This window comes from Gadus macrocephalus, chromosome 19 (genome assembly GCF_031168955.1).
Source record: "Gadus macrocephalus chromosome 19, ASM3116895v1".
NCBI classification, from domain to species: Eukaryota; Metazoa; Chordata; class Actinopteri; order Gadiformes; family Gadidae; genus Gadus; species Gadus macrocephalus.
The window spans coordinates 7,889,511-7,906,119 of record NC_082400.1 but is presented as its reverse complement, the minus strand read 5'-3'; the positions used below and the strand labels follow the sequence as shown (position 1 = coordinate 7,906,119).

Here is a 16,609-nt window from a genome sequence, read left to right as displayed (position 1 = left end):
TCAGCAGATACCATTTGGTTAGCTCCAGGGAGCAAATCCTCTTTGCGTGGCCGGTGACCAAGCCATGATGTAAAGGAGCTTAGCAGGCAGGCGGGGAACTACTGCCCTGTTGGCTGGTGATCAGGTGATGATCACACGCGTCGCACTCGATGTGTACAACTCGGAGACGAGTAGCGCGTGGTTGTTGTGGGACCGATTCAAGATGGTGAAGTTTGGGGGCAGGGAGAGGAAGATCTGTTTGGACCGCCAGGGTGAAGTGGAACTTGGCTCGTGTCAACTTGGTGGTGTTGGCTCTTGTGGTTGTCCTGTGATTGGCAATGGACAGGGAATTAAACTAGCAAGGTGGCAGTTGGTACTGGCTGCTGGTTTAATTTGCTGTGAGTCTTGAGGTAAGAGACAAACAGAAATTGAAACGATAACTGTGCTGCTCTGTCGACCAAGCGAACCATAAACACAAAAATACTGCCCCCTGTGGCAGGACGAGGAAGTGTTACTTGTTCGTGATTGAGTTATGTTATTAATACGTTTTACTCATTAACTTTGTTTCAATGTCAAGCATTGAAATTGCATGCTGAGATTGTAATGGAGAAAATAGCATTGTAATGTTTAATATACATTCAAATTCCATGAGTTATTAAGCAGATGCTTTCATTGAAAGCGGCCGAGAACAATCAATATTGATCCAACTACAAAAATACAGCACTGAATTAAAAAGCGTTGACTCAAGGCACACGGTGGATTTCATTCACCGCCATGTCAAATCCTGATTGTTTTTCTTGTATTTTAGCTGACTCTTTATGGCTCTCTTCCTTTCGATCACAGCCCCCTCCCTCCCTCCCTCCCTCCCTTCCTCCCTCCCTCCCTTCCTCCCTTCCTCCCTCTGCCCCCAAACCCCTCCCCCACCCTACCCCCCCCCCCCCCCCCCCCCCCCCATCCCTCCCTCACCCGTTGCCAGCGCGGGTCCGCCGGTTGCCATGGAGAACTCATCCTCGGTGGCTTCCGCATCGTCCGAGGCGGGCAGCTCTCGTTCGCAGGAGATCGAGGAGCTGGAGCGCTTCATCGACAGCTACGTGCTGGAGTACCAGGTGCAAGGGCTGCTGGGAGATAAGGCCGACGGCGAGACGGACGGTGACGGCGGCGTCAAGGCGTCCCAGGTCAGAGGTCTTCGGTTTGGAAGAAATTTTGGGGGAGGGGTGGGTCTCTTATTTTGAAAGAGTAGCTGAATACGGTGACGGAGCTTGAGAGTGATGGGGGGTGTGTGTGTGTGTGTGTGTGTTTAGGGGTGGTCCCCGATCAGGCCAGGCCTACTCTTTGTTGGGCAAAATGCTTAACCCCTTACCTCCTCTATAATGTCTTGTGTCCTCTTCAAAAATTATGATAAACATTTGGTTTTAACATTAGCATTGACATTATGAAGAGAAATGTTTGTAAACTTGCATCACCCGTCATTATAAAGCAGGTCAGGATTTATGAGAATAGATTTTGGGTAGGAACGTAAGAACTGAGATTTGTTTACATGATGATTACATAGACTTGCCAAGCGATTCCTCCATTTCCATAGCAAATGTGCTTGATTGCTATCCGTTCCACTGCTTACACACGCATTAGATTGTACCCACACACCACCATTATGCTTCTCCTTTGACCCCTTGGATCTCTATTTACATTCAAACCATCTAACGCGCTGCCTTTTCTCCTTTTAGTGGACGGAGGAATACAATGACAAGAGAGATGGCAGCTGGTCATCATCCAGGGGAAGGGGCTCGTCCAAACCGGTAAACACACTGTGTGCGTGTGCGTGTGCGTATGGGTGTGGTAGTGGTCAAGGCGCAGGTTCTGGGTTCGATCCCCCAATACCTGCTGCTTGATGAGATGTATCTGAATTCACTGTAAGTTCACTTTGGAATAAATGGCAATAGTTTTAATAATGGTATAAAAGACAAGTGCAACTACCGGGAAGCAGTCGAATAAAATGATCTGACGATCATTTGACTTGATCACTCAGAAAGGAAGAGAGTCTTGCAGCCGCACAGTCACAGGTTTATCAGCTGCCCCCCATGCAGCAGATATAAGACAGCAGATAAGGGTGGAAATGTGTTGTGGAGATACAGGCTGTAACCGCTTTAAAGGCTGTTATTGCCCCATTTAATGTTTACCTATTCTGCCATAATCCCCTCTCGCTGTGTCCGTATAAAGTGGAAATAAGAGGACTGCTGCTATGGTACTGGGCTAAACCACCCTCCCTCCCTTTTCTCTTTCTTCTCCTCTTTTCTCCCACCCTCCCTTCCCTCTTCCCTCTCCTCTTTTCTCCCTCCCCTTACCTCTCCCTCTCCCTCCCTCCCTCAAACCCTCCCTCCCCCTGCCAGGACGAGTGGGACCACAGCAGTAACGGCAGCACCGGCTCCAGGCCCAGCTGTGGCTCCAGACCCGGGTCGGGGTCCCGCTCCGGCAGCAGGGGGCGCAACAACCAGTTCACAGCCCCAGCCAAGGTAGCGTGGCATCAGGAGGCAACGCATCACATGCACCCGCGGTCGGGCCGAGTCAAACCACGGGCGCGCCGATTTGCCTGTCTCCGTGGTCGGGCCGAAGCAGGCCCCCCCCCGCCTCCAGGCCGGCTGCAGGGACGCTGGCCCTTGCCAAATTGTATGGATATAAACATATAAAAATACAATCTTGTGTCTGCGTCGCATCCCTGTGCACGCAGGGTATGACTCAACATCTTATCCGTTATCATTCGTTGGCTCCTATAACTATGTAAGCCTGATTATGAAGGGTAATGGAGGTTTGGATGGAAATGCCCCATGTTTATTTGAGTTTGGCGTAATTTGCTTGCAAAACAAAATAGTTTGTTGAAATAGGACAGATTTGTGTGAGATTAGTCTTGGTCTAAAGTCTGGCCCTTGGAAAATAGTTTAGACTATTTGATCGCGGAAAGGTTATTCAACGCTGTTTTCCCCTAATACCGTGGGACCCTCTGGGAAATACATGTGAAAGCTTTTCCAGTTGTGTAAACATGACTCATCTGAAATACATCGTCTCTCAATGATCTGTTGAGATTAGGAAGCAAAAGGTTGTATATTGAACGTAAAACGGAATAAATCATATCATTGTTTGTTGTCTGAAACGACTCAACTTACACTTGAAACAATAGTCACATTTCATCATAGCGTTACAGCCAAGGTACTGTTAAAATAACATTGCATCATAGTGTAGCATTGAACATGTCGTAACATCAGACAGTAACATTACATCAGAGAGAAACCTCAAACGTATAGTAACATCAAACACTAACATTACAGCACAGAGTAACCTCAAACGTATAGTAACATCATACAGTAACATCGTTGCGTAACAGACAAATTATGACTTATCATCCTTCCGTCACGGCCTAGCTACTGTTAGCTTGGCTGTTAGATGATAGCTTAACTCCGGTCAAGGCCAGTGATCTATAAGGCCCTTTATGATGACAATGATTGTTTACGCTAAGTATGCAGTCTGTATTTTTGGTTCTTATAATACAGCTGATGTTTTTTTATCGTCATTGGCTGGGGTCACTAGTTTAATACAGAGAGGGGCCAGCATATTGACACCTATGGGCCCTCATTGGTGTGCTGCTGTACTGAACCATCCTGTGTGCCGTGTCCTGCAGAACGGGAACAGAGAGGGCTCCTTGGACATCCTGGGGACTGACATCTGGGCCGCCAACACCATGGACTCACACGGGTAGGTCAGCCCGCTCAGATGCAAACACGGGCCTAAAATAACTTGTAGAGAAATTTGTATCGACATTGCTCACGCGCTGCCACACAAATTAAGTGTTGAAAATGAAGTTATGTTAAAGGCACTCTCAGCAGTACGCGTGCGTGCTTGTCGACTGTGTTATTCTCTGAAGCCACTATGAAAGAGACGACGATGGAACTCGTGGCAGAAGTCTCGCCCAGGTCACAGCGCCACTAGACACAGGAGACGGGAGCGGTTGCCAAGGCAACAGCTGCAGCTTGAAGGTTGCCTACCTAATTAATGGCCACGTCAGCACATCCGAGCACACAGGAAGATGGGAGGGGTGTGTGTGTGCCAGACAACACAAAGAAGCCATAACGTGATCTTTAGGCTGACTCAAATGCACGTTTGTCAATAGCAAGACTAGGACTAGAACTTAAGATAATATTTACTAACACATTGTGGTCGGTTACACCATGAGCATTTGATCACAACCACGGATGCTAGAAATGGGTGTGATGAGCTACAATGAGCTGCAATTTCTGATCATTATTTGGATACCGTTAACTTTATTGATCCAGCTTATTACTGTATTAGCAACTATGAAAGGGGCTGGCATTGTGTTTCATTTAACTTGACTTTGACAAGCTATTCTATAGTTACTTTTCTAAAGATGCCCGGTTTCATATTATTCAGTACGGCTGTGTTTGTTCAATATCAGCATCTGCATGTGTACAAACGTTTACACATTTGTGCGTATTAAATTAAAAAAATACGCAATGTCTAAAAGTCCATATAAAATGGTACAGCCTATGGGGAAAAAGGCAAAGAATCATGACAAGCAAGTGTCTCCGGTAAGAAAGTGTATATATGATTTGAACGTACAAGGCTGACGGGTCTTCATAAATGTAGACTGCGCCTGCATGTGATTAGCCGTCGAGTGAGTCAGAGTGTGGTGGGTGTACAGTGATTGTGGTAGAGCGGCTGTGTGGGCGTCGCATGGCCGCGGGTTAAGTGCGAGTAACACGTGTGTGTATTTAAATGCAGCGTTCGAGAGCAGTTCTGTTCTGCAGTCTCCTAGCTGGGCGTGTCGTGGGAAAGCAGAGGGCAGAGTGGACTTGTCGTTTCGAAGGAGCAAAGTTTGTTTTTGAAACTTCAAACTCATGGGCTTGCAAACTCCAAATCCACAACAACCAATGCACCAATAGTTAGTTTTGTGGCAATGCTTGAGCAAATATACATGTGTAATTGCAATACTTGTAGGATTACAATAGGCATTCCATTGTTTTGTTTTTCTGTGAATTGGCCTTTTTGCCTAGTACCCCTATTATCCAAAGCTTGATCATTTGATCATGTCTGTAGCCTTGGATCAGTGATGTGTCCAGAATACAACCCTTTGAGTGTTAAAGCAGGAAGGCTGGTTGCGGCATGCAGTGCCTTTTAGAATACACGAAGAGCTTTTACATCTAAAAAAGAAGGCAGTGACGGCCCCTTTTAAAGCATTCGTGTTGTATTTCACATTTCCCTTTTTGTCTTGCATTGATGCGATGCGCTTACTCTTCGTTTGATTACCACTGATGATGAGAACGAATAGTCTGATCAGAAAGCGACGCGACTCTCTGTCCAGTATTCTTTTTAAACGTGGTGGTGCATTCAGTGCATACCCTTTTTTTGTAAGACAAGCTCCCCTGTAAATGGCTTCAGAGGGAACATCAAAACAAACGACGTGTGATGTAACTCACTGTGAACAGGAGGATCGGGGTTCGGTCGACGTGCTTTAGTCCCTCTCCTCCGCCCCAATGACTGAGCTGAGGTTAGGCATGGAGACTAATGAAAGAACCAGCTGCCCTCCCCTGACCCACACAGTGAGCCTGCACATCCAGTGCTTACTCCAACCACACCCATCCAAACGGCACACAAAAACAGCCCTGCAGTGAACCTCATGGTGTCTGTGCCCTACTGCCTACATGCAAACCTTCCTCCGGCCTAACTGTCTGCATTCATGGCTATTGTAGAGGTCCTTTCGTTGTTGTCAATCTCACTCCTCCATTTATTTGGGGAACCTCTAAAAAGGAGGGTTGGAGGGTTCAACTCCCCTGACGTCCGGGTTCTGTACGGCCTACCGTTACTGTATCTTGCGTCTTCGAGTTCAATATCTCCAAGTCGATTTACGAGTAGTCTTAGTAATTTTGCAGACATGCCTCTGTCTGTATATGTGCATCTAGACATAGAGGTCATGTCTGACACTACACAGTGGTTCCTTAACCCTTTTTTGTCCCTGACCATAGTTTCAGGTGTTACATTTTTTGTGCATCTGCTTCCCCACATTGTTTTTAAACCAAATATCATCTTCCTGTGATGTCAGTGTCCCAGTGAACATGTGATCATTAAACACATTTCTAAGTGAGTATTAAATTAGGCGGTCTGTTTGGATTATAACTTTCAAACTTTCCTTTTTTCAAACACCTCAGTAACGTGTCCTCAACTATCTGTGTTGTGTCCCGGTCTCAATGTGGGGAAACACTGCTGTAACACGTACACTACTGTGTGGTGCATCCCAACTTCTTGTCTCTCACGAACAATGTTGTCTCCTTGTGTCAGGGGGGCGGGCTGGGACGTGCAGCCAGAGAAGCTGGACTTCACCCAGTTCCACCGGAAACTCTGCCGCGGAACGCCAAAGCACCTGCCGCACATCGACAGAGAGGGGTAAGGCCCTTTTACCGCCTTTTCACTGGTCTACCATTCTCAGCTGTATGTTGGGTTTGTTGTCACTTTGTCACATTCCTGGCCTCCTATAGGACGGTTTCAGTCATGTGATCTGGATTTCCAAAAGTCAATTTCAAGCCGCAGTCTTGATGCTATTTTTACCAAACATTTAAGGATACCAGCAACCAGTTCTCGTTGTTGTTGTTGTCCTAGTGGTGATAGAATACCAAGATGGCCACTTGGAATGTGCGTGACTCCTATTGATTATGCTACATTCTGACTTTATTGAACTGCTACCACTTGGTCTCATCATTAATAATCTAGGATTTGGTTGTTTTGTTGCCTGTTCTGTATATCCTCAAGTATTTCTGAAACCTTCACCTTTCATCAGTGACTGATTATTATGCTTACAGGATGATTAAAGACAAGTTTGAAGAGGATGACGGCATAGACATGAATGACATAGAGCGATTCCTCCCTCACTTGCACTCAGTAAGTCTATTCCCTTCTTGTCTTTTCTCTTTTATGTATGTCTATTTTCAACAAAATCTTAAGGGACTTTTAATTTGTACTTGTTTTAGTAATGTTTCCTTTCATAAGGTATTTTGAAATGTTATTTTTTTCTCAAACTTGATTTCATGCTCTTTTGAAGCGTTTCTATCCATTTGAATCTTTTAAGCGGATGCTGTTCGTTCGTGTTTGTTATGACAGTGGCGCACTCTAGTGGCACTTTATAGGAATAGCAGGTATTTGACTCCAATAATGAGGTAGAATGGGAAGTCTACGTGATGTGTTGCTCTTACTGTTTTCCATCTATTTAGCTGTTGTTTTGATGTGTGATACAGAAAAACATGCAACATTTGAATGACATTGCTGTCCAAATTATAATATCATAAAAGTCGCAATAGCTCAAACTAGTTTACAATATAAATGTATTGTGTGTATTATAGACAGATCTACAGTGACACCTTGTGGTGACCAAGCAAACCTACATCAAACACTGACAAAGGAGTGGGCAGTGGGGATTAAAATGGTGTGACACAAGACCGACCATAAACAAACAAACGGCTTCATGATTAACTAAAGGCTCCACCATAGAGTTTTTACAGCAGCTCCTAAAAGCAACTGCGACACAATCGTTACTTTCCCTATTGATAAAGACCGTTCTAATCCTTCTTGGAAGAAACAATAATATTGGGGTTGTCGCGTTTTTGCGCCCTGAGAACCGTCACACAGAATCACCCATAATCGTAACACAACCACCCCATTAGGTCTATGAAAGCAGAGATAATGGAGGCATGAGACCACTGTATTTACCATGGCTGGCTGCCATTCAGAAAGGGATGGTTGGAGATTTACCCTAGGTAAATACTGTTTCCCTCTCCCCGGCCTGCCCCCGGGTCACGGTGTCTTCCGTCCTAATTGTTTCCCAGCCAAGTTCCCTCGGTTTATTTCCTCTCCCCCTGTTGACTCAGGAGTCGAGATGTGTTTCGGTTCTCAGCCAAGAGCGCCTGGAGTCGCAGCGAAGCGAAGATGGTTCTTCCTTTCATTCTGGGGTTTTTCCTCCCTGAGCCAAGACGACCGGTTTCCTTTCTCTCAGACACAGCCAAAATAAGTGTGTGTGTGTGTGTGTGTGTGTGTGTGTGTGTGTGTGTGTGTGTGTGTGTGTGTGTGTGTGTGTGTGTGTGTGTGTGTGTGTGTGTGTGTGTGTGTGTGTGTGTGTGTGTGTGTGTGCTCGTGCGCTGGCTAGGGGGCAGGTTTCTTTTGGCCGAAGGATGTGGGTTGGCACCAGGACATTGCGGGGGTCATGGAGTCAGAGCCGGGGAATACCGAAGTTCTTGTGTTTTCGGTGTCCTACCGTCATAACTCATCTCCTTGTTATCACTTCAGCATTTCTCTCTCTCACTCACTCTTTTACACACACACACACACACACACACACACACACACACACACACACACACACACACACACACACACACACACACTATTCACCCCCGACGTCAGCAAGGAATGTGATCTGTGAGGGGCATCCAGAAGTTATACTTTTTCGCAACACGTAAAATATCTGTACTAGAACCAACAAGAAGATCCAATTGACCAGAATACCAACCATCCCTAGCGTCATTCCAAGTGTATGTATCCAGTGATGAGGCATCGCGGTCTCCCCTGTCGGGTCAGTCGGTCGCCGCGGTGACGACGGAGCATACCTCTCTGACTGTGTCACTCATGTCAGAGCGGCCGTGTAATCGACTGGAGCCGCGCGGCCCCCCCCCTCTTCCCTCCGCCGCCCCGGGGCTACTGTGTGACAGGATTGCGTCGCCCTGCGCCTCCTCCTCCTCCTCCATGCATCCTGAGTACCTCCGCTTCCTCCTCCAGGAGCCGCGCTGGGAAAGAACCTCTTGCTTGTGTGTGTGTGTGTGTGTGTGTGTGTGTGTGTGTGTGTGTGTGTGTGTGTGTGTGTGTGTGTGTGTGTGTGTGTGTGTGTGTGTGTGTGTGTGTGTGTGTGTGTGTGTGTGCACCACTCTCTGTCGGTGTGTGTGTGTGTGTGCACCACTCTCTGTCGGTGTGTGTGTGCACCACTCTCTGTCGGTGTGTGTGTGTGTGTGCACCACTCTCTGTCGGTGTGTGTGTGTGTGTGCACCACTCTCTTTGTGTGTGTGTGTGTGCGCGCACCATTGTGTGTGTGTTTGTGTGTAATGATACCTGAGAAGTAAAGCCAGTAAGTAAGGACTTCCTCCATATTCAAACGGTTGCTGCCAAAAGTCAGTGAGTGGGCGACCTGGCCTTTCTTAGTCTCGATGGAATGCTAAACACACACACACACCCCATGTTCACATCCTCTACTTTAGTGTCATGCTGTAATTACACTAATAGTTTAAATAGGTTTCCGAGGGTCAATTCATAGCCTTTGTTTTCGTTGAGTAATGGCTCAAAAGCTATTCAAACCAACAATAACCTTTTTGTTCTTACTATTTACTGTATAGTCATTAAGCTGGCGCTTTTATCCGACGTGCCTTAAAAAGATTTCAGAAGCATGCCGTTAAAGGTGCTGTAGGTGCAATTTAGGTACAATTAGGTACAGGAGCTATTATTTGAGTGTAATTTCTTGGCCGAGCAATCCTCTCAGCTATCCTCCAGTGAAATGCGCTGTGAGCCTATCTGTTTCAAGTTGATTGCGCCTGCCCTTTTCAATTCAGATGTCGGAACGCTCCTGGCTAATTTCTGACAACTCCGACATCTTTTCCGTGATTGGTCCGGGGAATCCATCTTGCCTGTCAATCACAGGTCCGTGAATTTAAACTGTTCCCATGGCGGATTAAGGGAGGGATAGTGCAGAAAGGGAGGTGACTTCTTTGGGTTGTTTTGATTAAAAAACTGCTCTCTTCCTCTCCTTTCTTTCTCTCACTTTAAAACTCTGGACCTCACATACTGCAGCTTTAAAGAGCAGGCGTTGGATGCATTTCTTATGGCGGCTGGGAGGTGGAACACCCCTGTGTGTGTGTGTGTGTGTGTGTGTGTGTGTGTGTGTGTGTGTGTGTGTGTGTGTGTGTGTGTGTGTGTGTGTGTGTGTGTGTGTGTGTGTGTGTGTGTGTGTGTGTGTGTGTGTGTGTGTGTGTGTGCGTCCATACGTAACATGCTGGCTGTGGTCCACTTGGAGGGAGCAGACATACCCCTGTCATTGGCTGTCTCGTCTGTGTCATCCTCCCATTTTGTGTCTGTGTCGTGACAGCCACGACCGGCAGTGTATGCATACGCATCCCTCCATGAGCAACGCTTCTGAACAATAACTTTATAGCCAATCACCTTATGTTGTTGTTGTTGTTGTGATGTTGCGTTTGACTTTGCCCCATGGCACTGCAGCTGAACCCGAGCCAGTTTGGTAGTGGTCTGCCTGCTTCAGATAATTGCCTGTGCTGCATTCTCCTCTTTCCCTATGGTCGAGCGGGCACTCTGACTTTAAGTACGGGGGTGGGTCTCTTCGCATAGAATGTATGCATTTGTCTGTCGCTGGGTACATTGAACGTGACGTTTCCCTTCCCGCAGGTCATATATTGTCTTTAATAATCATGTCACGGATGGATGTCGCGTTTATTAATAACAAGGCAAAGGGCTGGGAAGGCATCATAGCAAAATGCCTGTGTAGTATATTAGTATTAAATATATATATACTTTCCATATTAAAGAGATGTTGAATAAGAAAATAACATGAATACAAGGGGAAATATGATATTTTTTTAGGACTTGTTTTAGGTGACTTAATGTATTCGTGTTGTTGCTTGCCATGGGTCTAGTCTTCGGTGACATCATTTGAGACTCATTACGGAGGCATGGCACCACGAGAGATAAATAGACGGCGAGGGCGGGGAGTGTGGTTAGTCACTGGGAATGCATCCGATCTCTTGGTCAGTGAACAAAGCAAACTAAGAAGGGAACAAAGCCCGATTTCTGGAGCTGAGACGCTGCAGACTGGCTGGCCCCACTGACGTGCCCCAGCTACGTGCTCTGGAGCAGGACTCCAATCGCCTGGGGGGGGGGGCTGAGGGTGGCGGATAAGGGGGGGGGGGGGGAGGCTGAGGTTTCACCTCTGCCGGGGCCGGCATCCCTTTCCATCGCGCTACGTTCTACACCTTGATAAAACGTCCCCACGTCAACGTTGTGGATCGTACTTTTTATATTTCAAAGTAAAAAAAAATTCACTGCTTTATTGTCAATTTCTTCACATGTAACAGACATACAAAGGAATCGAACAGACGTTTCTCACTATCCCACCGTGAAAGAGATAAAGTGCACAGGCACAACAGATAAGACATTTCCTAACACTAAAGTTAACAATAAAGTGCACAACAGATTAAGACATCTACTAATCTAAAAATAATCAACAGAATATAGTGTAGTGCAAAGAAAATGTCTGCATAGCAGCCACAATTTATATTGTCATGGGGCAAAAATATACAATATATATATTGTAAAAAAAAAAGTCAGTAATAGCAGTAAAAAAATGTATATGATTTATTGTAATCCACATGCACCCGTCTCAGCCGGGTCGCCGGCGCTCCCCTGTCCCGACGCAGCCTGGCCAACGCACGTGTTCCTCCCTTGTCGGGCAGTGCTCCTTTACCTCCAGCGGCCCTGGCGTTCCCGCCCGGCGCTCCTCTGTATGACATGCGGGTGCCTTTTTATGTCGTCCCGTCACTCTCCCCCGCGTCGCGTCTCTCTCCCCCGCGTCGCGTCTCTCTCCCCCGCGTCGCGCCTCTCTCCCCCGCGTCGCGTCTCTCTCCTCCGCGTGGACAACCCGTGATATACAGCGCCGTGCAGAGGGTCACGGCACCACTCGGACCCCCTCCCAGCCTTCCCTTCCTGCGATTGTCCTCCCACCAGCCCCCCACCCCCCACGGCCGTACCGGCCCTTGGACGCTGGGACCCGTTGCGCTGTTCTGATCACACGCACGAACACACGCACACACGCAAGCGCACGCACACACAGCTGTAGCATAATCTTTGACACTGTCCACCGTGAATACTGGACGACTGTTATCCGATACATTATATGTATATATTAGGGTGAAGCTAAGACGCAACAAAGGCGTTTAAGTGTGTGTGTGTGTGTGTGTGTGTGTGTGTGTGTGTGTGTGTGTGTGTGTGTGTGTGTGTGTGTGTGTGTGTGTGTGTGTGTGTGTGTGTGTGTGTGTGTGTGTGTGTGTGTGTGTGTTAAAAGCCTTCAGCATCCAGGCTGTTCTTATTTCTAAAAGTGAAAGAAATCCACATAATGTTCAGTGTTTTTGAGATCATCCGAGTAGAACTTTCACTCCCACACTGTTTTTGTACAAAGCAGCAAAATCCTAAGAATGTGTAATTAACTCGCACACCGCTCACGACTCGGTACGCTCATTCTGACCATTCTTACACCGATGTTATCGCTAAATGATTTCCAAAAACAGATCCCGACAATGCGAAACATCACGACTTTACGTAGGCCTCAACTTGTTACTAGGATACTCACTGAGATTTTTTTTTTAAAAGTCAGTCACAAATGTTGCCTTGTTCTACATATGTCCACATGGTATGTTATACATGTTCCCCTCCAGCCACATTTACTCAATATTAAAAATCGGCCACTCAAGAGTACTTTGACTTAAAAGACCAGCAGGTGATTGGAATGCCAAGCCATGCAGTGAGAGCAGATGGACTTATGCATGAAGTACATGAATAAAACAAAAAGGGCCGCTACAATATGGCAGAAATCCCCTTGGTTCACTCTTGTCCCAGGATCACATTTCAATCATTTGCCATGTCGGTCTCTTACAACTCTGTCCCTTACTTTTTTTTTTGTGTTAACATTTATTCGTTCATCTGCAGACGCCTTTATCAAACGACACTGAGCCTAAGAGCCACCACACAGGTGGTGCACGACTCTGTTTCACCAAACTACACTCACTGGCTGGGTAGCCATAGGAATTAGATGGACCAGGTCAGTATTCACCTGTTATTTGTATTTGTGCAGAATAGTAACAGTGGTCTTCATAGCTGTGGAGATAGCGGTGTAGCCGTTCAGAGATGGGTTAATAAAGATCAATAAAACGTCAACCGCTTTACCGGCTACTGCGCTGAGTTGGCCATCTCGTCTGATGGACTGCAACTCTGTGCTGTCAAACATCGAACATGTTTGCAGTCTGATGGACTGCAAACATCTGTGCTGTCAAACATGCTGATCTCTTGGCTTTCTGCAGTGCCCTGGAAATTCCAAAAGGTGAAGGAGAAATTGAATGTTAAACCACCAGCAGAGCAATACAACGACCATACCTGCTTCACTAATAATGCCTCAACCCCAGCCATATTGACGTCTACACAAATAAATTGTTTTCTTCCCCAACGGCGTGTCGGAATGGTTATTCTTTCCTTTTGTGGTCGATTTAAAAATACAACAATTTAACCTTTGTTAATCTTATGCCCTGTTTACACCTACCCGATAGTGGGCCCCGATGGTGCCCGATGGCTAAATCAGCAGCTATCGTTATAACATCGGCAAATAGCGTGGTTGCATCGGGAAACACCGTTACTCTTCCCGGGAACATCGTTAGACAACGGGAAGAAATGCTCAATGATCGGGCAACAACGGGCAACATCGGCAAAGAACGAACATGTTTGTTAATTTTGGGTCTATCGGGGTAGAATCGGTTACCAGGTGTTGCTATGGGCTAATCGGCTATAATCGGGAATAGAACGGGAGTACAACGTAAGACATCGCAAATCGTTCGGGAATTTTCCTGGGCACATCGGCTATATTCGTTAATCTTCCGCGCTTTATCGTGTTTTATCGTCTTTATATCGGCAACCTCAACACACGAAAGACCCTCGAGAACCCTAGACAAATAACGATTGTGAGTGACCAGATTGTGTTAAGGAAGACCCTCAATCTGCCACTTGGGTATAAATAGGGGGTGATGGATGGATGTCCTACTTTTATAATTACAGGGTACTTCGCCCATTTAGAACCGGCGTTCTATTATTATAAAATCGCTATTGTAATATAAATAAATATATAAATAAATATCAGTCTAAACCAGTCTCCCCTTTGCCTTCTCCCGAAATGACGCCAAATGACGTCAAATGACGCCAATCGCACTTCGGGTGTCTTCCCTGGCATACATCGTTATGTTATCGTTATAACATCGGGTATGTGTAAATGCTACCCCGATAAATTGACCCGATCATACATTTTTAGCCCGATGTCACCCGAATCACCCCGACTTCCACATCGGTGGTCCATCGGCCATTAGCGGCCATTAGCGGGATGGTGTAAACGGGGCATTAAGTCCTTGGCTCTGTACTTTTCTATGGGAATGATTTGAAGTACATCTTGTACAGCAGATCACAATGATGGCCAATCTCCTCAAGGCAAAGCTGCTATGTTCTCTGCTTTACGCTGAAGGCCCGACCTCCAGCACGCTGCAGACTCAAGTCCTTTTGTCCGCCACTGTGCTGTAGCCCCGTCAAGGGCTATTCTGGTCGTGGACATAATGTTCTGCGCTTCGGCCACACTGTAGTTAGGAACATAATGATATGTCATTGATCGACGGGTCTTTACACTGATCGGCTAAGTACAGTATATTTAACCGTGCACGCGCGGCCTTAATTAAAAGGGCAGTCTTGAAATCTTTTAAGAGAAAAATAAGTTTGGTTTTAACTTGTCCAGTTTCTACCGAATGAGGTAATGATTTAGCGCTCATTTAGGAAATACTTTCATTAGCCAAAATTGCTCGGGTGTTTACTGGAACATTCCTTGGTAGATTCTGCGTGGCACAGTAGTTGTCAACCTTGAGATTGCCACTTAAAGTGGAATATGATATCGGTGCGGTTGGCTTGTACACACTAAGATGTAATTCCTGTGCTCCATAGAGGTATATGTATTGCGTACGCAATACGCATGCATGCATGCATACACAAGTGCTCCCTCCGAAGGGAGAATCCCAGCAGGATTCCCCTTCTTGTTTCGGAGCGCCGTCTGGGGATCACGTCAGCCTCGTATGTCATTTTGTGTTCATGTCGGCTGCCGTGTGCCGCTTTATTTACTGCTTATAGCTGCAGATAACCGCCACGGCGCTCGCACGCCAAGTACGCGTGCACACGCATCAAAGTGCATGTGTGTGTGTGCGTGCACGCACGGGCAGTCCAGACTCGGGCAGTCATCTGGTAACCATTTGAAGGCAGGGTTGCTGCTAATGATATCCTAGAGGAAAACAACAGTAGCGTACGACTTCTTGCTGGGCTCCATCACCCTCACACCCGTACGAGTCTACAGCGCAGCAACAAGTTCTTTCTGACGTGCCGTGCCTGCACAAATCATGTTATTGTTGCTCCTCTGAATTAGATTGCCCAAATTGCTTTGTTGCATTCCATTCAGTATGGCTATCTCCAGTCAGGTCGACTGCAGGACTAAATGACTGTGCCAATTGAACACACTGTCCCACTGCTTCAGTGTGTGCGTTTCTCATCTGGTACCAATCAGATTTGACCACAGCTCCTTTTTTCTTTCTTTCCTCTGAGGGGGTGAAAGTAGGTTAGAGGAAGCAGTGAGCACCAGTATGAAAATCCAAACTGCCGCCTCCGATAAAAGTCTGCATGTCTAAACGTACAATTGGAAGTCTTCTAGGCGAGGCGGGAGGCTCCCTGATCGGGTTGTTAAGGCATTGCATATCGCAAACAATATTTTGTGTGTGATATTTTTCATATTTTTCGTATTTTTCACATAATTTTGTTCGGTGCCTGGAACCGAGTTGCCTGATGCATTTAACTTAACATAAAGTTTAGCGCAGTGACGTCCTTTTTTTTGTGCTCCCTCCCCCCTCGCGTGCTATTAAAATACGCCGACCTGCTGAAGGTTGTATAAACCTTCTAATGCGGCAGGATATGAATTTAGAAAATGCAATTATGTAAGTATCTTTTTCTTTTTTTTAAGTCCCGAGAAAACGGTGTGAAATAATTTTGAAAATAAGTATTGAGTATGACACATGTTTTTTTCCTTTCTTGGGCTATTATCTCAGCCGCATGGTGAAAAGGCGACTGTTAATCGCACAGGAGTCAGAAAAACGGTTCCAGTGCTACTCACTGAGAGCCTCTTGTCGTAGTGAGTGCACAGAGGCTTCACTCTACTTGTTTGTGTTGTGACTGTACCCATCTGTCCATTAAACGGAAAGCCGTCTATCTCTTTGTTGGTCTCGGTCTCTCTCGCTCACTGTATCGCCCTTTGTGGCTCTTTTCTCTCTCTCTCTCGGTTTCTCTTGGTCTGTCTCTTTCCTGCTCTTACACGCAGGAAGAAAACTCTCACTTTTCATAAAACGGGTGTTGACAGTGTTCCTCGTAGATATATTTTGTTGTTTGTTGTGAAGACAGCTTCCACACTTCAGATTCACACTTGAGCTGATAAACATAGCACTTTCACCTTGCATGTCTTCACGCCTGCCGTCTCTACATGTAGCTAGACCACACACACACACACACACACACACACACACACACACACACACACACACACACACACACACACACACACTCTCACTCAGTCCTTCAGCAGAACACGCATGTAACACAAATGCAGCAGCAGCCCTCTCCGCCGTCCGTTACCATGGTAACCTTAGGCGGTGATGCTGGGGGGGACTTCTGATTGACAGCCCTAATGTTT

At 46.4% G+C, this 16,609-nt stretch overlaps 1 protein-coding gene across 2 annotated transcripts in view; it reads left to right on the top strand.

Moving 5' to 3' along the window:
* The first annotated feature begins 906 nt into the window (after positions 1-906).
* ctif (CBP80/20-dependent translation initiation factor) overlaps positions 907-16,609 on the top strand; it is a 34,563-nt gene continuing 18,860 nt past the window's right edge. Inside the window, exons 1-6 of one of the 2 annotated variants that reach the window (XM_060038179.1) lie at positions 907-1,154; positions 1,704-1,775; positions 2,367-2,489; positions 3,650-3,723; positions 6,322-6,426; positions 6,840-6,918. In XM_060038179.1, the coding sequence (XP_059894162.1) occupies positions 975-1,154; positions 1,704-1,775; positions 2,367-2,489; positions 3,650-3,723; positions 6,322-6,426; positions 6,840-6,918 (633 nt within the window). In that variant the 5' untranslated portion in view covers positions 907-974. The remainder of the gene's footprint in view (positions 1,155-1,703; positions 1,776-2,366; positions 2,490-3,649; positions 3,724-6,321; positions 6,427-6,839; positions 6,919-16,609) is intronic. The other variant, XM_060038180.1, reaches the window with a different exon arrangement.